General features: G+C 40.0%; 3 protein-coding genes across 6 annotated transcripts in view; 1 reads left to right on the forward strand and 2 right to left on the reverse strand.

Annotated features, from left to right (window-relative positions):
* The window catches only part of fsip1 (fibrous sheath interacting protein 1), a 28,898-nt gene extending 21,920 nt beyond the window's left edge, over positions 1 to 6,978 (reverse strand). For both annotated transcript variants that reach the window (XM_061062523.1, XM_061062521.1), the window contains exons 1-8: positions 6,766 to 6,978; positions 6,615 to 6,672; positions 6,037 to 6,200; positions 5,849 to 5,930; positions 5,657 to 5,746; positions 5,078 to 5,217; positions 4,737 to 4,856; positions 2,364 to 2,528 (exon numbers count right to left, since the gene is read on the reverse strand). In XM_061062523.1, the coding sequence (XP_060918506.1) occupies positions 2,364 to 2,528; positions 4,737 to 4,856; positions 5,078 to 5,217; positions 5,657 to 5,746; positions 5,849 to 5,930; positions 6,037 to 6,200; positions 6,615 to 6,672; positions 6,766 to 6,927 (981 nt within the window). In that variant the 5' untranslated portion in view covers positions 6,928 to 6,978. The remainder of the gene's footprint in view (positions 1 to 2,363; positions 2,529 to 4,736; positions 4,857 to 5,077; positions 5,218 to 5,656; positions 5,747 to 5,848; positions 5,931 to 6,036; positions 6,201 to 6,614; positions 6,673 to 6,765) is intronic.
* A 176-nt stretch (positions 6,979 to 7,154) lies between these two features.
* Positions 7,155 to 13,807, forward strand: LOC132992929 (sushi domain-containing protein 4-like). The gene is made up of 10 exons (XM_061062520.1): positions 7,155 to 7,344; positions 7,970 to 8,111; positions 8,803 to 8,994; positions 9,196 to 9,387; positions 9,631 to 9,822; positions 10,559 to 10,750; positions 10,941 to 11,135; positions 11,221 to 11,353; positions 12,060 to 12,463; positions 12,546 to 13,807. Exons 2-10 carry the CDS (start codon positions 7,994 to 7,996, stop codon positions 12,569 to 12,571), a joined length of 1,644 nt encoding a protein of 547 aa, XP_060918503.1. The 5' UTR covers positions 7,155 to 7,344; positions 7,970 to 7,993; the 3' UTR covers positions 12,572 to 13,807.
* A 683-nt stretch (positions 13,808 to 14,490) lies between these two features.
* LOC132993503 (hepatic sodium/bile acid cotransporter-like) lies at positions 14,491 to 19,615 on the reverse strand. Of its 3 annotated transcripts, XM_061063374.1 has the most exons (8): positions 19,331 to 19,615; positions 18,588 to 18,669; positions 17,961 to 18,395; positions 17,569 to 17,773; positions 17,116 to 17,294; positions 15,494 to 15,693; positions 15,204 to 15,342; positions 14,491 to 14,910 (listed from the first exon to the last, which is right to left on the reverse strand). In XM_061063374.1, the coding sequence occupies exons 3-7, from the start codon at positions 18,359 to 18,361 to the stop codon at positions 15,248 to 15,250; spliced, it is 1,080 nt and encodes a 359-aa protein (XP_060919357.1). In that variant the 5' UTR covers positions 18,362 to 18,395; positions 18,588 to 18,669; positions 19,331 to 19,615; the 3' UTR covers positions 14,491 to 14,910; positions 15,204 to 15,247. The 3 variants fall into 3 exon arrangements, with proteins under 3 accessions (XP_060919357.1, XP_060919358.1, XP_060919356.1); XM_061063375.1 differs by lacking the exon at positions 18,588 to 18,669 and having other exon boundaries at positions 15,208 to 15,342; XM_061063373.1 differs by lacking the exon at positions 18,588 to 18,669.
* Positions 19,616 to 21,003: the final 1,388 nt, after the last annotated feature.

A 21,003-nucleotide genomic window follows, 5' to 3' on the forward strand; every position in this document is an offset into this window, starting at 1 on the left:
ATAAAGTCACGCATTCAGTTGCCCAGTTGTATCCCAGCTTTATACTCTTGGCCAGAGATCCACTCTGGAGGACAATAAGAGAGGATTGCGTTATTCTGAAAGAGTATTACGTGAGTCATATTTATTAAGGAATGACAGTTTTGTGTTCACTCACAATAGAACAATCCTGACATCATTGTCAAAGTCGGATGGTTAATTTTGAGAGTTTCAGGTATTACTTAGTCGTGTTTACATCTAAACAGTCCTCACCGATAGTGATCATGCACACATCTGATTGGGCGCTATTAAAGCTTAGTGTCGTGTAGGGCTGCTCAATTTATCACAATTTCATTGTAATCACTAATTGAGCACTTACAATCAACACATAAGCAAGTATGGATTCATCACAATAAATAATAAAATGATTCTATATGTAAACAACAGTTCTTTTTCACCCAGCATTGACTCGGTCCGTCATGTTAAATCAGGTCATGTTTTAAGTTTCTGTTTATATTTTCAGTATTGTCATTTCCTGTTTTATTTTGTAATCACCCTTGTCTCTAGATCTAGATCCTTGAGCTCTGATTTTATTAACATGCATCTCGTCATCCCCTGATTGTCTGTGTATTTAAACCTCGTGTGTCCTTCCCTCATGTTGCCAGTCCTTTCTTCATGTGGATTTTTCTTGTGTACGCTTTTTACTGCCACAGCAGAACGTTCTCTTTCACAGATCTGCGGATACCAACAACTTGCCACTTGAGCGTCCGTTGCAGTCAGACACGGATAGGTGAGAGACAGTGAGGTAACCTCGGCGCCACCTTCTCTTTTCCTTCTTCACCTGCAGGCTGTTGGCCTGGTGCTCCAATCTGGCTCCAATGGCAGATTACTGCAAAGCTGGATTTTTGACAGTTGCCTTTTGCTTGATTCCTTTTTTGGATGTGTTTGCTTTGTGAAACTGATGTACCCACCTGGACTGTTCATTAGACTCTGCTGAACTCTGCCCTTACTAATTCAGAGGTGACGTAAAAAAACTGTTTTGGATTACAGGAGGAACATGTTGCAAACATTGTATTGTAACAATAGTATTGTGTAAAATATTAACCTAAACTGAGTTAAAGCTAACAAGCACTCTTCAACAATCATGTTTATATATTACACTTCATATCGTTATCATGATATATGATTTGATTTGTCAAGCTATTAGCTGATCAAGACAGCAGTTTAGTCGTTTAGGGATTTCTTATCAGCTAAATCCAGTACATGAACCATGACCTTAGTACCTCGACTTCAAATGTCTCTTTTTTTTTACATTTCCTTATAAAATTAGATGGATGACTGAATACATTCACAACAGGAAATTATTAAACCAGAAAGAGAAATTCTCAGTCCAAACATTATGACACAGCTCATGATCTATTCCAGTACTGGGATCTGGTACTGCAGATTTTCCTTTGTCTACATCCAGTGATAGTAGAAAATGGTACCGTCGACTCGAGAAAAGAAAACTGTTGCGTAAAGTTTTTTTTTTACGAGTTTAAAAAAAACATAATTTTCCAAAGACAGATTATGCAAATGATGAGCATGCCATCTGGCCTTTAAAATGTAGTGAGATAAGCTCCTGAGATAACTCACTGAGCTAACGTCTAGGAGAGAACCCAAAGCCGGGAAGTAAGGCGTGTAAAAACCTCAATGTAGTAAATGTTTGTGAAACTGGTCGCGTGCTATCTGATGTGATAATGATGGACGGATCAGTCTGTAAAGTTTGTCGTGTACAGTGTTTAAAGGGTGATTTTTGACGTTTGGTCTGAAAGTCTTAAATGTAGTAAAGATATTTTATGTTTATGCTAAACACTCGAGGAATGGACAGTCTTTAAGGAATCAATACAATACAAACATCTTACTCAAAAATGTCTTTTGCAATGTCGAGGGAAGTAGACATATGGGCTTCCTGAGCGAAAATCTCAGCATTATACAACAAACAATTATTAAAATTGGAAAGAGAAAAGTAATTTTAATACGGAAACAATAGTCGAAGCTAATTTCTTACATGACGTTTACTAGCTGCAAATCAGGCACATGAAGCTTTAGATTAGGCCTTCATATGGAAACATGGAAAAAAAAAAGGATGGAAAGTGAGGCAAACTTCAGTTCCAAATTACAGCAGCTTACATAATAGTATTTTCCCCTGCTTACTAGAAGGAGTGTGTCTCCCTGATGGCCAATAACAAAAGGTTTTACAAGATCCTACCATCTTTGCCCTTCTGCGCTGATCTTGCAATATGATGTAATACAAGAACAGATCATCTCAGAGCAGGCCTGGAGGATATTAACAGCGGTCCATATAAACCTTTTTCTTGGTAGAGTGTAGACAGTAAGGTACATACCTGGGACATGCTTCCAAGGTTTGTGTATGAGCTTTGCACTGAGAGAGATTCTTCCGCAGGGAGGTAAAGGCGAATTTTGGACTCAATGGTATTCAGCTGCTCGAGGTCGGAGGGCTCCGGGGTGTAGCCGTGGCCTGTGGCGACTGACACAGCATACATGTCCTCCTGGAGGAGAGCCATCGACAAATCAAATAATATCCAACGTGGTTAATGTCAGTAATCTAATTATGATTATCTACTACCTAATTATGATATCTAATACTGATTATTAATCTGTTGCTTATTTAGCATATTTGTGACCTGAAACAGGAGAGAGCTACGAGTCTGACTTCAGTCTTTACTTCAAGCAAGGTGTCGATCACTACTCCTGTGCTGCATGCAAACTATATAGTCTATGTTATAGTATACTCTTCGAAGTGTCCCACAGGAAACAACTGGAGGGTGGAGAGCTCACATTTTGAAGAGTAAAGAAGATCACAACAGTGCAAAGAATGTATAAAAAAGGTGCAAAGACATCACCAATAACAAGAGGTCTGACAACTAGGTGAAGAAAACATACATTTGCAAATTATAAAACTCTTTTGGAAGGTAAATATGAAGCTAAAGCTTAGCTTAGCATATAAAAGCAGTTGCATGGCCCTGTAAGTCAAGCTATGACATATTTCACTCTTTGTTTTTAGCACAAACTAAATAAACAAAATAGAACTTGGAAATAGTTGAGTTTCAGAGTTACTTACTACTGTAAGCTAATTCTTTTCTGACTGTAGCTTTACATTTCACATGCCACAATTGTTTCACATGGTTTCGATCTTTTTATCCAACTCAAAAGTATTTATGCTAAGCTAGGCTAACAGTTACATTGTTGGCTATCGCTTATCTGTAAAAGTTGTATTAATAATCTTAAAGTCTCTGACAAGAGACTTGACAAGAAAGCAAATAGAAATATTACTATGCACACATTATTGAAAGAATCATCATACAGATGTTCTTAGATCCTGATAATGACTACTACTGCTGTTCAAGGCATGTTGTATGAATCTTTGGCCATAGATCGAAGGTAAATGTCAGTAAAGGAGATACTGCAGGATCAAAATTTTCTACGATTACTTACGGCTGATGATATACGAGTTTGAGTTCCAAGAAGGGGAAAAGGGAGCTTGTTAGGACAAGCGGTTGTAATAAAATAAAGACAGTGTGACGCAAAAAAATGAGTAGCAACTTGTGGTTGATGTGTCTTTGGGGATGCTGCCAAGACCGAGGTGAAGTCTTCAAAACTTAGAGACTCATCACTGCCAAAGTCCTGGTGACATAAATAATGGGCGTGCTATGTTATGACCATTCATAATAGCATGCTTCGCAATAACAGGAAATCTTCCTCCAGCCAATAAAGAAACCCCACAGGATCTGCACTCCCCAGAGTTTGATATCTGCCACCACAATTACTGCAAACTACTGCAAACATCATAAATAGAGCAGCAAGACATAAAAAAACCCATAACGGCTTGTCCTGATGCAGAGATGTCGGGGTCAAGCTAAACGCAATCGCATGTGAAAAGTGAGTTCCCTCTTTCTTCCCAACATCCCATCTGACTTCAGACTGGCTTCCCGACTGCATAACTGGCTACAAAAGCGTATCAAAACTGACAGTAACAACATCTTAAGCTAGGATGGTGTAGGTAGGTTGACAGCAGAGAAAGCGGTTCTTAACACATCATGCAAAAAGGAAAAACAAAAAGACGCCTCAATATTGTGTCTTTAAGCTCCACCATCACAGCCTCACTGAGCCATCAGGTGATAATAGCAGGGCGATATGAAAGATCCGGGAATTTTTTCGGCTTCACAGAAACACCTCAGAGGGAATAGTTATGAAAACGTGCTAATAAAGTGAATAAAACATGCAGCGTTCCACACACATCTGGTTCATAATCTGAACTGCTTTGAGGAGACTTCTGGCCAGAGGCCGTCTCAGCTGCCAAGCATCCTCAAAACATGGTTATGTGACCAGTGTTACTCTACGGGTTGTCCTGAAGTAAAACAACGCATTTAATAAATCAAGGTAAAAGACTAAATTTTACATATTTGACGCATATTATTAGAAGTTATACAAAAAGAGGCAGCATTGTATGGAAAGCAAATTGTGTTTAACAGTCTGGAAACAATATCTGCACACTATAAATATAAATTTCCTGACATACTATGGATTAAATGCAGTTCATATCAGGTGGAAAATGTCAGTAAAAGAAGCAGTAAATAGGATCATCTGCTAAAATGATGTCCGCCATAACAACACTGGATAAGAGAAAGTATCAAGGAAATTGAAAGAGACACACATCATAAGCATATGTTGTCTGTTAGAGCTTCATGTCGGCCTACCTCAATGTCTGCCCCTCTGGCGTTGTCTTCTTCCGCTTCGTCTACTTCTTGCAGGAGCTCGGCCAGCCGCTCTCTCTCTGCCTGGGTCAAAACCACCTCGGACCCTTCACCACTTATTAGCTGATTCATTTGGTGGGTGGGGGGGGGGGGGGGGGGGGTGAAAATCACTATTTACATTTGTACTCATCTTCAGTGGTGGCCTAGTGGGCTTAAAATATGTATTTTTCTTGAGCTTGAGACAAATATTTCCTCACTGGAAAAACAAACATTCAAGAGACTTGCTCCCAGTCATGCGATACACCCCAGCACTGCATTTTGGCCTTACGTGAACTTTGACATACCTCAATGTTTCTCTTGACAAAGTCCTTCTGTTTTTTCTTGCCTTTGGAAGCTCCACAGTGGCTGCTTTCAAATTGCTCTTCCCCACTCCCCTCATGGCCTACTTCAAATGATTCTGTCATGCTGTCTGGCATCTTTTCACCTGTCAGGTAAAACACAATTAAGATTCCAAGAGAGAACATTTTTTTAAGTGTGACAATGCTCTAATGATAACACTAAGCCAAGTGTGCTAACAAATAAAATAGTTTCTGGTGATGTCAACAGTGTGCTCTTATTCTGTCAACTAATCCACATTTCTTTCTGAAGGAGATTGATTTCATAAAAAGCCACAAGGTCTTGATTAGAAAATTGTTCATGGGTTACATATTGACTGAACTGTGATGCATTCACTTCTCTGAAAGTGCTTAAATGTCTGGGTAACTGCCCTAATGTCTGCACCGGCCTTCCGTGACAGGGAAAAGCACAGTAGTTGCTTTGGTAGTTGTAAGCTTGTGGCGCCATCAAGTGCACAATCTAGGCAGTACAAATGAGAGCATGTGTTTTAAGAGTATGTTTTGACATGCTGCATTTCACTAACTCACTTTGTTCCATGTATTTGCTGTCTGTGGTGTGCTCACAGTCAGGAACTTGAGTTTCAAACACAGACATAAAGATTTCCTCCTCATCTGTCCCTTTAAGAAAAAACAAAAAACACATTTAATATGGCTCACAATGAACTCAAACACTAGACTAATAAACACTGTTTTGATCTGTACACTGTTGCCTTCACTTACCAGTGGGTGCCTCAAGAGCCAGAAACAACCTTGTGTTCAGAGCCTCATGAACACATTCAGAGTGACCTTCAGGCTTACTCTGCTGCAAAACAATACAGTTTATGCATCACTTTCACCCAGTTTAAATAAAAAAATATACATAGCTAGTGAAATGGTAATGTTAGAGTGAATTCAAAGAGTGTGTTTACCAGGAGCTCTTGCCAGAGTCTTGCCTGAAAATCTTTCCTTTGACGCCTGATTTCTTTTTCTCTGCAGATCTTTTCAGACAATATTTCATCAAGGAGTCTCATTTCCTCAATGGCTCTCTGTAGCTTGTAATCTTCTTTCTCTTCATCAGTGAAATTTGCATGACCTAAAAGATGCACAAATATTACAATGTCTGCTTACCTGTAAAAACTGAGGCATAATAGTAATGGTACAAACCATAGACCAGGGATGGGCAACTTCAGTCACAGCAAGGGCCACATTCATTTAATTCTCACTGCCAGGGGGCCAAATTGTAGGATACAAAAACGATTACAGTCAATAATGTCTCAAATTTAACTCAACATTTACCAGTGATCAAATATTATTATGGACATATTTCTGGTTTTCATGGCAGATTTGGTCATGTTTTTCTTCATGTTTCCAATTAATTGATGTGTAAAAACTGACCCGAGGGCCACGTTGAGGGTTGATGGGGGCCGCATGTGGCCCCCGGGCCGCCAGTTGCCCACCCCTACCATAGACTGTACAAAAAAAAACAAAAAAAACCCCGCAGGCTTACCTTTGTCAGGGCCTCTGGCTGAAGAGTTGACAATAGTTTCTTCAGAGCTACTTTGGATCTTAAAGGGACATATATTAAACGTTACAGGGAAAAAAAATACCCAATGTTGTCAAACTTATTATTTTTTATGCCAATAATCTGACTTAATTACCTGAATATCAGACGCATCCTTGGTCAAAACAACAAGGGAAAACGGAGTTGTTGGACAAATTCTGTCATGATGAGGTAAAGACACGCTTGAAACACGGCTACCTGTTTGTTCACTCGAAGCAGGTCGGGAAATATCCTCTAAACTTCCTCTGATTATTTCCATTCTGCGACTTCAAGGATTACAGCGATATAAAAAAATAAAAAAAAACACTTTTGCACTTACATTGCTGTTGTTTTGTTAAAATACTTGTCAACAAAGAAACTTGCGAGCATTTTTCTGCCCATTTTTTCGTATCTATGGACGCAAACACTCCCGGATGTTGTAACTATGGAAATATTCATTTGTTACTACGGCTACTGGACGACAGCGAGGCGGCGTAGTTGATGTCAGATACATGCAATCGATGCGCCTAGCTAGCCTAGCAAGCGGATAGCAAGCTAGGACTCCTCGGCTCGTTAAATCAGATATTTGATACCATAGCAAATCCAAATGTCCTCGGGAAAGCGAATATATAATTGATAAATGTCTACAGTGTGACAAAGCAAAGGTGGAGGGTTGAAGGCCGTGCTTTTGTGGCAGGTAATTTACCAAATATCCCTTTTAATGTGTAGTTAGCGTAACGTCTAGTAGCCTAAAAAGCTATTTTGGATAGGTTGGGTAACCTAGCGAAACTAACAATAAAATATGAAGGTATCTCATCTATGTCGGTTCTCTTAACGTGAAGTGGTAGGATAATTACTGTCTGGTTGTCGTCAACATCACATACGTAGCATGTAAATGCATTGTCTTCTGTTTTGGCCTTGTTCTCTTGTTAGCCACAAGAGCTAATAAGAAATCTAACTGTGCGAGTAACGTTATAATAAGTAGCTTCGGTGGGACATTTCACAGGGGTTACGTTTGATTTGTGAGATGAGATATAATGAGGAAACGTAATTGATTCGCTATTATTGATTATAAACAGGTTTAAAGGGGGGATTTCTACTGGTTTTTAATAACTGCTAGCTTTCTTTATCTTTATCTCATAGTCTTGTCATTGTAGCAATGTCCCACAATCACGCCCATTTCTCTGGCAGCCGTCCAGGCTCTGCGGAATACCTTCATCAGACAGGTGTCACTAATGGTCAAAGCTTCGGGGAATTGCCTTTTAAGCATGATTTATTTTATATGTATACTAATAAAAACTGTTTTTTTCTGATCATGCCAGGTTGAGTTGACTCTACAGGGGAAGATGTGCAATGGAATGATAGAGTCAACATCAAAAGCCTTGTTGGCCCCCACCTCAGCCACTGTACAGTCCTCCTTGTTGTTGTTGGTTTTAACTGCAGTGTCCACTGGACAAGGGTCAGGTAAGAATCCATTGACTCAAACAATGCAAAGGTGTAAGGTAGCTGTTATGTATTAACCCTTCTTTTAACTGCTAAAGAAACATTATTGAATCAGATTTGTCATAAGAACACATTTGTTGAGAGGATGATTTACTGGTTAAAAGATCAATGATTAATCTAAAACCAGACTATGTAGCAGTTTAAGACAATCAAACATCCAATGGTTTTAGATTGAAACCAGTTCACTCCCAACAATGTGATGGCTAAAAACTAATGCTGTAAAATGTTCCATGCAGAATAATTTGTTTTGATTTGCGTTATTGACTTGCATACTATATTATTTAATTTCCTTTTTACAGCAGTTCAGAGTTGAGGGTTACAGCCCCAATTAAATACATCAGTTCAGTGAAATTAACGTTTTCACCGTTTAAACACTTTGCTAAAGAAAAGCAAAGTCACTTTTGCTTCTTACAGAAACAATACTAGCATTGCAATGGAAGATGATGCTCTTGAGCTATTGATTTAAAGTACAACATTTACTTGTTATTATGTTCTCCCCCTAAGTCTTTCTGGTACAAAAAGTTACCGTAGGTCAACCTGTGTCCCTGCTACTCGTGGCTTCACAGGCTAACGTTCAAAACCAGGCTCAAATATTTGTGTTTTAATTCAACTGCTTCACAGAATGTTCTCTTCTTCTGTCTTTTCTTCCCAGGATGTGTGAGACCATACATGGTCCAGAATAGCTGGGTAAACCTCACAGAAACCAACAGGGGCTCGTTCCCTGTGGGCACAGTCCTGCAGTACAGCTGTGACCCTGGTTACCTGCCAGACGGACCCAGCATCCTCACCTGCACCACACTGGGACTCTGGACGTCTGACCCTCCTCACTGTATACGCAGTGGAGGTAAGTTATGCTGTCCACCACTGGCTGCATTAAGTACTGAGAAGTGACGGTGCTGTGGGTATCTGGTGTTATTTACAAATGACTAAATCCTCTTTATGTTAACATATTTGTATTTTTAAACATTCTACACTTTGGTCTCTGATGCTTTTGTGCCTGTTTTGCTTATCTGTAAATGTTTTGTGTTGTTTTTTTCACTATCAGCATGTCTACCCCTCTCCAAACCTGAGAATGGGGGCTATACCTGCCACCCAACTCCTTGTCGTATGTTTTCCCATGGCACTGTGATTGAGTTCTTTTGTGATGAGGGCTTCATTCTCACCGGGGACTACTACTACCTGACATGTCTGGATGGACAGTGGGACGGCCCCATGCAGATCAGCTGTGTGAGCCAAGGTTGGTCAGGCCACAAACCAAGATCTATCGAATAGGTTCATGTTAAAATGTGTAATGTCCGCCTGTGAGCTTAATAAAGCCAAACTGTTTTGCCTTTTTTTGATAAATTAGTCAGTTAAAGAGTTAGTTATCAAGCTGTTAACAGTGTGAGCAAGTTAGCACCAACATCCGCAGCTTCCTCATGAAAATGTTAATGTTAAGCAATTAACATTTATTTAAATGTCATTTTAATCTCTTTTTCAGGTTGTATCAGACCGTCTACAGTGCAGCATGGCTCGACTAATCTGACAGACACCAACAGGAACTTGTTCCCTGTTGGCACAGTCCTGCAGTACAGCTGTGATGCGGGTTACCTGCCCGACGGACCCAGCATCCTCACCTGCACTTCACTGGGACGCTGGTCCTCTGAACCTCCTCGCTGTGTACACAGTGATGGTAAAGACAAACCCCCTCACAGCACTTACTGTATTTGTTTTTTTAATAATTTTAATTTATGAACATTTTGGATTTTTACATCACAAGACCACAGCCAGAAACAAATAAACACAACAACAACAACAACATAGTAGTCAAAATACCACCTTTAGTAAAGAAAAGAAGTATGAGTCCAATTCAGTCCAAATGATGATTTTCTATGTCCCTAAATGTAAAGATGGTCAGGGGTAGAGTCAGACCAAGATAAAGCAAGATTGAGGGACGGTCAAGTGCATCAAAATACAATACTGTTCAACATAGCACAGTACATTACAGTGCAGCATTTCAAAACAATCCTGCTCCACTAGAGTTAAGAGACACATTTTGGTTCTTTAGTTGACACCCAGCAGCTGTGTTAACAAATATAGGCATGTTATGACGAGGTCAAGGCACATATGCGGACACAAGTTTTAAATTATTATCGAAGTCTATCACAGCCTCACCCTTTTTACATCATGATCTTTATTTTCACTTCAATTAATATTGTTTTTGTTCAATATTTCTTTTCCAGCTTCTTTGCATTTCAATTTAATAATTGATTTGTTGTTAGAAAGGAGTTGAGTCATGAAGTGACATTTCAAGTCTATTTTCAGTTTACTGTTTAAACAAACGTCTATACACAGTATATTTTAAAAGACTAAGCACTTCATGCAGAGCGGCACAGGTACTCACTGTATTTTGATTGTTGTTTTTTTAGGTTGTATCAGACCGTCTACAGTGCAGCATGGCTCTACTAATCTGACAGAAACCAACAAGAGCTCGTTCCCTGTGGGCACAGTCCTGGAGTACAGCTGTGATCCGGGTTACCTGGCAGATGGAGCCAACATCCTCACCTGCACCACACTGGGACACTGGTCCTCTCAGCCTCCTCGCTGTGTACGCAGTGATGGTAAAGACAAACCTCCTTCTACTACTCTTTGCATTTTGCACTCTGCATGTGTGCATCATAAACACTTTTACACCTATTGTCGACCTGTACTGTAAGATAGATAAACATTGACTGTCTGCTTTATGTAGGTCAAAAATGTTTGTTCCTTAGCATTGCAGTTGATGTGTTTTTTTTTGTGTGCCTTGAACAGTGTGCCAGCCTCCATATCAACCAGAGAACGGGGGCTACTCCTGCCACCCCTCCACATGTGGAAGACTCTCTCATGGCACTGTGGTTGAATATTTCTGTGATGAAGGTTATATTCTGAAAGGAGACTATAAATACCTGACCTGTCAGTATGGGGAATGGGACAGCCAAATGAAACTCAGTTGCCTCATGGAGCAAGGTAAAAAATAATATATATTGATAAAACAAGGGTACTTTTGATGAGAAATTACAAGTTTTATAATTATTTCTTTATTTCCTCACAGACAGTGATCCTACTCTACCACTGGGGATGCCCGCCTTGTCCATAGTTGCATCCACAGCCAGCTCAGTGACTCTAATCCTGCTGCTGATTGTGCTTTTTGTACTTCTGCAGCCAAAACTCAAGTCCCTCCATCGGTGAGTCTAGCCTCATATCAATCTCTCATATCAATCTTTTTACTTTGAGTCCCGGGCTTGTGTCCACATAGGGTTCTTTTCAGTCAGAGAATCACCAGAAGGACCCTTGGAAGTGTTTGGAAAAGGAGCTTGTGCTTTGAGAGAATAACCAAAGCATTTTGTTTTATCACTTGAGTTTTTGTTTCTTTGATAGTTACGTATTGACAACTGGTTTTGTATGATCGAAAAATAAGACGGGGATTATTATTGCCCTGTTATTAAAGAATGGTTTCTTTTCTCTCTTGCGATCATTTCTGTCTGACATATCGTGCACCTCAGGATAGATGGACACAGCCATAAAAGGCATCCCTTACATTTAGCGGTTAAAAGGAATGATTAGTCTTACTTTATGTAAATGGTTGTGTGTAAAAGAGCAACTGTGACAACTTCAGGGCCTTTCTTAAATACAGAGAATTTCAATTAGAAGCTTTCAGCATTTTCTGCAGATTAGTCAGAGCCCTTCAAACTAAGGGCTCTGTGTTTTCCTCTCAGCACGCTGCCACATTTGCCCACTTCTGACGGGGAAATAATCAACATCAAAGCTGTGGCCTGAACAACTCTTTGTTTACACAAGGCAATATACAAATGTAACATAGAGCTATTATAGGTTCTTTACATTGAGCACTCTATTCATGAAAGCTAAGGGATTTTAATTCTCTGCAACCAGACGTGATCCCGGTGTGACGGGCCAACCCATATCCATCATGGTGGAAGGAGTCCAGGTGACTCTGCCCTCCTACGAGGAGGCTGTGTGCGGCGGCGGAGCCTCAGCATCAACTCTCAGCTCCGAGTCTCGAGTCCAGATCGTGTTGTCCGAGGGTCAGCATGCCACCGCGCCAGAGGCTGGCCCCTCTCGGCCTTCTTCCCTGAAACAGCAGCAGTCAGAGATGGCTGTTGTCCATCCTATACCACCCTCCTCCTCCTCTTCTTCCCCATCACCCTCCCCCTCATCCTCCACCTGGGTACTGGAGCAAGTAGGTGCTGCTGCTCCTTCTTCATCACAAAGAAGGCGCTCTGCAGGCAGCGAGCAACACAGCCTGTCTCTGGACTCTGAGATGGACTACTCTGATGGTAAAACCCTCTTCAAATTCATTTGTAATGTATTTACAATTTCTACTTAGTACTGATGCTAACGTTTGTCTGCTGTCTACAGAGATGCCATTATTGAAGGAGGCCTGAAAAATGCTGCAGCCTTTGAACTTCACAGAGACAACCAGCAATGCTTCTAACCTGTACTGTGAGGGGGGAGGCCTTGTGAGATTCTTGTCAACACAGCTGTCGACACAGAAGAGTCCGACATACAGTAAGAGGCTCTGAGTGAAGCTTCAAGTCCCATCCCAAAGGAAAAAAGAGAAGAGATTCACATGTACATACATGCTTACATTTTTTACAGGACTTCCTACACTATGTATGTCTAATGTCTGGAGCTGGATTTGAAATGTAGAACATAAACATAAAAGAGTCAGTATCACTGAGTTTGGAATGAAAAAAACTGTGCGGGCGAAGCTGCAAACTGATTTTTGGGAGCTTATAATCTCACCAGTGTCTTGATAACTGTAACTTTTAATAAACCACATATCACACCATTTAAGACACATTTGCAAAGATGCATAAAGTCATGCACACTTTCAAAGATTTTTGTGATTATGAATTATATTTAAGATGTTTTCAACCATGACTCGCATCATGTCACATGCCACTGTACAGTTAAAAGCTGTTTGTCCATCCAAGCATTAACCCTTTTTTTATGTAATTGTGGGCAAACTTTTATTTTTTAGGAGACTTATTGTTTCACACCTGCATTCAACACATTTTCTCCTTTCAAAAAGTCTAGAAGTATTCTCTTCAAACACACACCTGCTCCCTATGGCCTTAGCTTTCCACTTCTATGCACAAGGATCTATAACACGTGAAATGAGAAGTTTTCAAAATGAATGTCAGTTCAATGCCTCCACTGCTTAGTGATTCCATGTGTGGCTTTGTCAGACACGTCACTTGTACAATGGGAAATATTATTCTCTTAATTTATGCAGGCTGCTTGGATAATGTATGTTTAATTTATTTGTGTCCAGAGTGCTGTTGATCAGCCATGACTTCTTTTGATGCTTCCACAGCTCTTGGTGGGGGGGGGGGGTCTTTCTTCTTTCTCTGTCGCTTTAGTTCTGATCATTCTGCAGGCACGTTCTATGTGGCACTGTAAACATGAATGGAAAGAGCCAACACAAAATGAGTAAGTGTAGATATAAATGTAAAGTCGGTGTTCACTTTGTTTGACTGTCCATTGAATTCACTTTTGGACTGAGGAAGGGATTTATTTTAATAGCTGTTATTTTAATGTATGTACAAAGTTCTAATTTAAGTTTACTCTGTATATACCATCCTGTGATTTTGATTAAATATTATTTGACGTGTTCAGATTGCCTTTTTTCTTTTGATCCTCATAGCCTTCGAATCTGAAGAATGTGCGACTTTTTGATCCAGTAGATGTTGCCCTTGAGCACCAACAATAAACCAAAACAAACAACAAACTGCTGTTAGGCGACACCTCGGCTATTCTGAAGCCTCCGCTTTCTTCCAGCAACACACCTCCAACCCCTCTCCACTCGCGACCGCATAAAGGAGTTAGTAATTAGAACGCACCATAATCAAGCACCAAGCGCAAGTAGCGAACAAAATTGTCCTTTGCTCGAGCTGCAATTACCTGTGGCCTGCATTGTTGTGTTAGCAGGCTAATGTTAGCACACATTAGTTAACTCATAGCTTCATATTGCACATAAATTGACACAGAATGACCTTGATTTAAAGACACTTCCCACATAAGCAGTCAGTAGGCTGTTATTCTTCCTTTCTCTAGTCCTTGACTAAAACAGATTTATACACAATGCCGTCACGTCCATGTAAACATGATGTAAACACAGCTCTGACAACAACACAGCTGGCGAGTCTCGCACTTTTCTCTCATTGTAGACTGACCTGACTCAGAGAGATATTTACAGAGGATATACTTGATTTCTCCTGAATTACTGTGTCAAATGTTGCAAATGTCTGCCTTTAAATACGTTTTCATGTATTTAGTCAACAACAAAACAACTCTCCAGTCTCAAGAGCACATGACATGTCAATGGACTTTATTTAATTAAATTATTAATTTATACATCAAAGAGCATTATTCTGAAAATGAATGAATTTAGCCTTATATCACATATATTCAGTAGAAAAAATATACACAACGTTATTACTTTAAATCATTAACTTATTACTTCATTATACCCTACTTTACATTGTCTAGGATTAATAAAGTCAATTAGAACTACTGTTTGCACATGCTTTATTAATCTTTCCTGCAGTACCACAGGCCTGAGTGATCAGGGTGTGACGTTGATATTTATACATGACATAAAGACAGTGAGGTGCTGCATCTTCAAAGGTAGGATTCAGCTCTTCTTGGTCTCATCTTCAGCACTGGTTCGTCTTCTGTGATGCTCTCTTGGTTGATTGTCTCCCCTGTGTTAAAGCTCCTGCAAGGTGTTTTTGATTGGTTAGGAAACGGACAGAAATGAGTACTGATGCCTCTACATGTCCTACAAAAGCAAACAGGAACATCAGCGAGTGTAGTAGTAGTAGTAGTTTTTAATGCCTGAAACCACTGCCACAGAGTGTGTGTCAGAGGTGGAGATTGACGAAACAATCTTTATTTACATTTTTTAAGGTAAAAATGAACTGAGTGATTAGTTTGACTGATAAAATTGAAGATGATGAGATATTAAGTCAGACATTACTACTTAGGCTGAACACCAAACTTGACACTCACATACTCAGAGATTTTGAGGGGTGTTCCGGTAAGTGTGTGAATGCTTAATGCTGTCCCATTGTGATATCATTAGGGCTCAGATGGGGACTTCTCAATGGCAAATGACACTTATTCTTTGAGTCTTCATATGTGAGGGTTTCTGTGTGGGAAGAAGAATGTCAACATTAGACTCTCTTTGGTCTAAATTTAAAACCAACAGCTACAAATGTGTAGAGAGAGTGCACATGTGTGTCTCACCCCTCCCTCCCAGCCTCTCTCTACACAAACACACATGCAGCTGTGACATTTACCCTTCGCTGGTGGCTTGAATCTTCGGTAACATCTGAAGCACAGCATCAGCAGAACGCCCTCGGTGACCTGGACTATAAAGTATATCAGAGGGAAGAGAAACAAGGCTCCAATGGTCTGCGGGGAAAATGTCACCCTTAGGATGGCAAGGCACAGCTGGATGTTTTGACATCCTGTTTCCATGGCAATGGTCCTGCATAATCTAAAAGGGGGGATAACTTTTAGTTTTAGTCTTTCATAAATTCCACAAGAATTCTTTAAAAATGTGCTTTGTGATATTATTATGGGACATTTGTGGAGGAAGAATAAGCGTCCCTTAGTTATGCAGTATGAGCTGTTAATCAATATAAAAACACTTTTTCTTTTGAAAATTCAATGTAAAAGTGATATTTCTATCCAAACATATTTATTTATTTTACACTGTATTGATGGGCTTTTTGGGCCTCTATTACAGAGATAGGAAAATGGATAGAGTCTGAAATCAGGGATTGAGAGTGTTGGGAATGACATGGAGGAAAGGAGCTACAGGTCGGATTCAAACCTGGGCCGCCCGCTTGGAGGACTATAATCTCCGCACATGCCAACCAACCACCACGCCACCGGTACCCCATCCAAACATATTTACAATATAAAAAGTTGAAGTACTCAACTCATAGTGCTATGATAGGGGCTTGTCCAGTGAATGGGCAGGGCCCCAACACCATTACCCTTAACTATGATTGGATATCTGCCTGATCAGAGACCTGAGTTTTATTAAATTGCCTTATTTTTGTAAAAGGATGCAGCTCATTCTTAAAAGACAGCAGCTTAGGGGCGCTGGTGGTGCAATGGTTGGTGCACGCGCCCCATGTATGGAGGCCGTGGCCCTCAGGGCGGGCGGCCCAGGTTCAAGTCCAGCCTGTGGCTCCTTTCCCGCATGTCATTCCCTACTCTCTCTCCCTGATTTCCGGCTCTATCCACTGTCCTATCTCTTCATTAAAGGCACAAAATGCCCAAAAATAAATCTTACATAAAAAGAAAAAAGACAGCCGCTTTATCTATTTTGCCACTCCGTTGTGTTTCGAAGTGCATGGCTGGCTTGAAGTTAGTGTGTGCACACAAACTTGTAAAGCCTTTACCCTTTCTGTCTTCAGCAATCACATATACTTTACATACATACATTAAAGATTTATACAGAGGTTATGTGTCAACATGTGAATCTTCTGAACTTAATTCCTTGGGGACTCGAAAAGATTTCCAAAGTCAAAATTGAAAGTACAGACAAAAGGAAATGTGCTAACTTTAAATGCCAAGAAAGTTACCATAGAAGCCATGTTGCAACACAGCCAAAATAGTTGTTTCAACATAAGCCCACATTCGACCAGGCAAATTGCCAATCATTGTTTGGGCTTTTGGGGTTGCACAGGGTTGCCAAGCAGCTACAAAGCTTTTGCTTTTATCTTTTCATTGTTTCATTACCATACCATACTACTTTTACTAAACCATACAACTGGGTAAACTAGAGCAGAGAAGAAGAATGTGGTACATTGGACCATCTTCTACATTTTATAAGAAGTTCCTGGGACACAACGATGGACTGGCTTTTTTCGTCAGTTCAAAGATAAGGTGTATCTAGTTCACTTACTTTGGACTTTGTCTACATATGACAGACATGACATATCCCATTATAAAGCCAGTCATGGGCATCACCACAGCCACAGTCATAATATCAGGTGTGACGATCATCCACAGAATGTCTTTGATGGCAAAAGCAGACATTGTGAGTACTATGATGCCACAGATTACCAGCAAGGTCAAACCACCCTGTCAAGAAAGTGAAACAAATTTAAATGTAACAACTTATCTACTCCAATGTAACATATATATCAGTATCAAGATATGACACACTGCTTTTCTACTTATAAATGTAGCAGACATCATCTGGATGTATTCAAGGATAATGGATGTCCAATTGGCCTTTCTTGATAACATCATTATCACTGGGACACTTAAAGATACAGATTTGGGCCAAGTAACAGTTAAACATGCCAATTTCTGCTGGAACAAAAAGATCTAGGTAAGATTTCAGGAGTCTCACTTTTTTGACGATGGGTGTGTACTTTGGTTTGTAGTGATTAATGGCGATGCCAATGGAACAGGGCACCAGTGTCAACACCAGAGCAGTGATGATGCCGATGTAGGGTACAGTGCTTTTCAGGCTGGGGAAGCCTTGACTATAGATAAAGAGCAGAAGGGGCATCATACCCAGGGCAGCAATACTGGAGAAAGTCGTCATCGTGATGCTAACAGGGTGATAAGAAAGATTATTAGACTGATGTACCAAAAAAGATTTTTTTTCAAAAGCTGCATGCAAAAAAAAAGTCTTTGCTTCGTAGGAACATATTAAAAATCAACGGTATGAAATCCAACTGTTGTAGACATTTGGAATTCCACAACAAGACAGTCAATAATGCATCAATAATGGTTCACCTGAGGTTCATGTCTCCCTCTACAGCCAGGGTAAAAATGTTTGATAAGGACCCCCCCGGGCAGCAGCCACAGATGAGTACAGTCACAGCCTTGTAAGAATCCAACTGCAGCATTTTGGCTAAACAGAAGGCAGTTAGGGGCATGATGCCAAACTGTGCCAGCATTGCAATGACTACTCCTTTTGGCTTGAGGCAATGGGCTTTTATTTTGGAAATCTCCATCGTACAGCCGAGGGATACCATGGTGATGAAGAGGATGGCCACGGTTAAGATATTGATGATGGTGTTAAACAAGCTGGGTTTGCTCAGGAAAGCAAATCTGACATTGCCAGTGACATTTGCCTCGTAAGAGAAATTGGCTGTTCCACTAAAGACCGAAGTCATGTTCATCATGGCACTCATCTCAGCACAGTGTTCACTGTGCGGCAGCTTTCACCTGTCACACAAAACAAAATAAGTACATGCATATCCAAAAGTTTAGATGTTCTGAGGTCATTTAAGCACTTTTCAAACATTAGTTTTGGCTTTTTTTTTTTAATTTCATGTCAGTGTTTTGAAAGTAAAGCATCAATTATGACACATCCAATGATGGTTGTTGGCACTTGGACGGTATAAAAAGTGTACATACATGGCCTCTGGTTTCCACACTGAGGCTTGTGCAGAAGTGCCCTAAACCTGGATTCTTTCTAAGGCCAAGCAGGTGGTGTCTCCTGTGGTTGCAATACAATATGAGATGGTATAGAACTAGATGAGATAATTATCCTACTCTTCAGTTCAGTCCTAAGCAGACGTTTTTTTCTAAATAATTATTAGTCTCAATCCCCAGTTTCAGGCTATTGAAATGCAGCATAGTGTTTATTTAGTCATTAGGTTGATGACTATTAATGACCTATCTTGGCACTGATGGGCTTGTTTGCGTTTGTAGGTCATATAAAAAGCATTGCTATTGCCAACTAAAGCATCAGTGTGTCAGTCCTTTCCTGAAAATGTTTCATCAAAGTCCAATAACTGGATTAGCTCAACACAGGACAATAAATGAAATTTTATTTTTTTATTTAAATTGTACTGTGTTCACTTTTTGTTTGCAATCTTTGCTCTTTGCTCTTTGCTGCTGTAACAATGACAAATGTCCCCATTGTGGGATAAATAAAGGATTATCTTATCTTATCTTATCACATTATTCCCTCAAAGAATGCGAGGACCACGTCGTACTCCTTCCTTCACTCCTTTTTTAAATAATATGTTACTGATACATAAAAGATGATACTAAGTTTCTTTTAAGTTCATTTATTGGAAATTGCTGATGATATTAAAAGAATGAATAATATGCATATTGAAATGATAGACAAAGTCATAAAATAAGTTTCTTACCTTGATTTGAGACCAACTTCTGCAGCTTCACTGTTTTCGCTCACAAACTGCTTTCATTCTCTCCTCACATTCTTGTGTCTCACTCCTTTTCTCTGTGTTTGGACCCCTGAGCCCTCCCCACTTTGTCACATGGGCCCATGACAACACTGAAGGTGTAAACACGGCACTCTTCCCCTGACACAAACCTCTGAAACCATGTTCTGGAACTCCTTACACAACATGTCTTCTTCTCCATGTGGGGCTCAGTATTATTGGGAATCCTGCAGCTTTACAGGAAGTCATCCTCGACCCAGGGCACCGTGGGAAAGCTGGGTATCGGTGGGCTGGTATAGTGTGGAAAGAATGTAACTGCCCCTGTACCCCTAAAGAGGCACTTTATTCATTAGGGCTCACTTGCATGTGTAAACAGAGCCTTCAATTAAAATTATGCAACCGGGCAGAGGGTGCAGTTTGCCAGGCAGAGTTGTCAGTCCTTTCAGAAAGGGGCCTTTTTTTTCTGTGAGGGTGCTTTGTAAAGCGAGTAGTTTTATTTACAAGTCGCAAAATAGATCAGATGTTAGACAAGGCTCGAAAGTTGTTGCTGTTATTTTAAAAGCATGGATGGGATAACTTAAATGCATGTCACATGCTGACATTCAGTGGAATCTCAAACAGGAAAAAGCATTCTGTAATCTGCTGCTTCTACATAAGCCTTAGTAAAAAGTAACATACAAGCATTATTAATACAGTTTTGCAGGAGTGGATACAAATGCATAAGAAAACCTTTTTTAACCTTTTTCAAATAACAAAGTAAAACAAAAGAAAGAAAGAAAGTAGAAGAAACTAAAATGAACCAGTCAGAGAAAAGTGAATGCCATGATGTGATGCCTTAATCTGGAGATAATTTCATGTATTTCGTCATGATATTTTTCCATTTGTCACTAAAACTAAGATTGTACACTGTAAGTATGAGAAGAAGAAAGACTGGAGAATCAAAAAAAGAAAAAAAGAATTGACTGAGGACAATTCAAGCAGTGTGCCAGTTACAGTATGTGTGCTTTTAAATAGCGATGTCTGATGACTATGACCGCTTAAAAATGTTTTTCTCCGGGGCTGAACCAGTTCTTCAAGACAAACAACGTATCTTGATTTGTATCACACACCGAGCAGTTTTTTCGGTCTAAGTTTGGTGTTTACATTTTTGCCCTTGTTGGAATTTTTCTTTGCGTGGCTTTTTTCTTCTTCTTTTGTGGGACTGGAGATAATGAAGATTGTATGTGCTGGTATGGTGTTTCTCTTGAAACCCTCTTGTTAAGCATATAAATGAAATGAAATATGAGATGATAAATCGTGCACTCATATAGTATGTATTTTGGAACGTAAAATAGCCAATGCTCAGTTTTGTGTTACATACAGTTGAAGGCAAATGCAATTCCTGGTCATAATGTAGCCTGCATCTTTACAGCACAACCTGTACTCAGTTTATAAGCAGTGATAGCTTGCTGCAGAAGCTATTTAAAGGCCCTATGGAGGCAAGTGTACGGCCATTGATGGTGAGTGGGGGAGGGCAGCCAAAGTGAGCTAGGCCACCATATGGCCTCATAATCATATGCTGAGAGAAGAGACTGGTTATTGAAGGTCACTACCCGGATGCCAGAGACCACACAAACAACAGGCTTCAGCACAGTGCAATA

Source organism: Labrus mixtus, chromosome 18 (assembly GCF_963584025.1).
Source record: "Labrus mixtus chromosome 18, fLabMix1.1, whole genome shotgun sequence".
NCBI classification, from domain to species: Eukaryota; Metazoa; Chordata; class Actinopteri; order Labriformes; family Labridae; genus Labrus; species Labrus mixtus.

Coding starts and splice junctions, on each gene's coding strand:
- LOC132993503 (XM_061063375.1), bottom strand. CDS start 18,361: ATGAGTGCCATGATGAACATGACTTCGGTCTTTAGTGGAACAGCCAAT. Junction 17,774..17,960: donor GAGGGAGACATGAACCTCAG/GTGAACCATTAT, acceptor TCACCCTGTTAG/CATCACGATGACGACTTTCT. Junction 17,295..17,568: donor ACACACCCATCGTCAAAAAA/GTGAGACTCCTG, acceptor CTTTCTTGACAG/GGTGGTTTGACCTTGCTGGT.
- LOC132992929 (XM_061062520.1), top strand. CDS start 7,994: ATGTGCAATGGAATGATAGAGTCAACATCAAAAGCCTTGTTGGCCCCC. Junction 9,388..9,630: donor GATCAGCTGTGTGAGCCAAG/GTTGGTCAGGCC, acceptor TCTCTTTTTCAG/GTTGTATCAGACCGTCTACA. Junction 11,354..12,059: donor AAACTCAAGTCCCTCCATCG/GTGAGTCTAGCC, acceptor CTCTGCAACCAG/ACGTGATCCCGGTGTGACGG.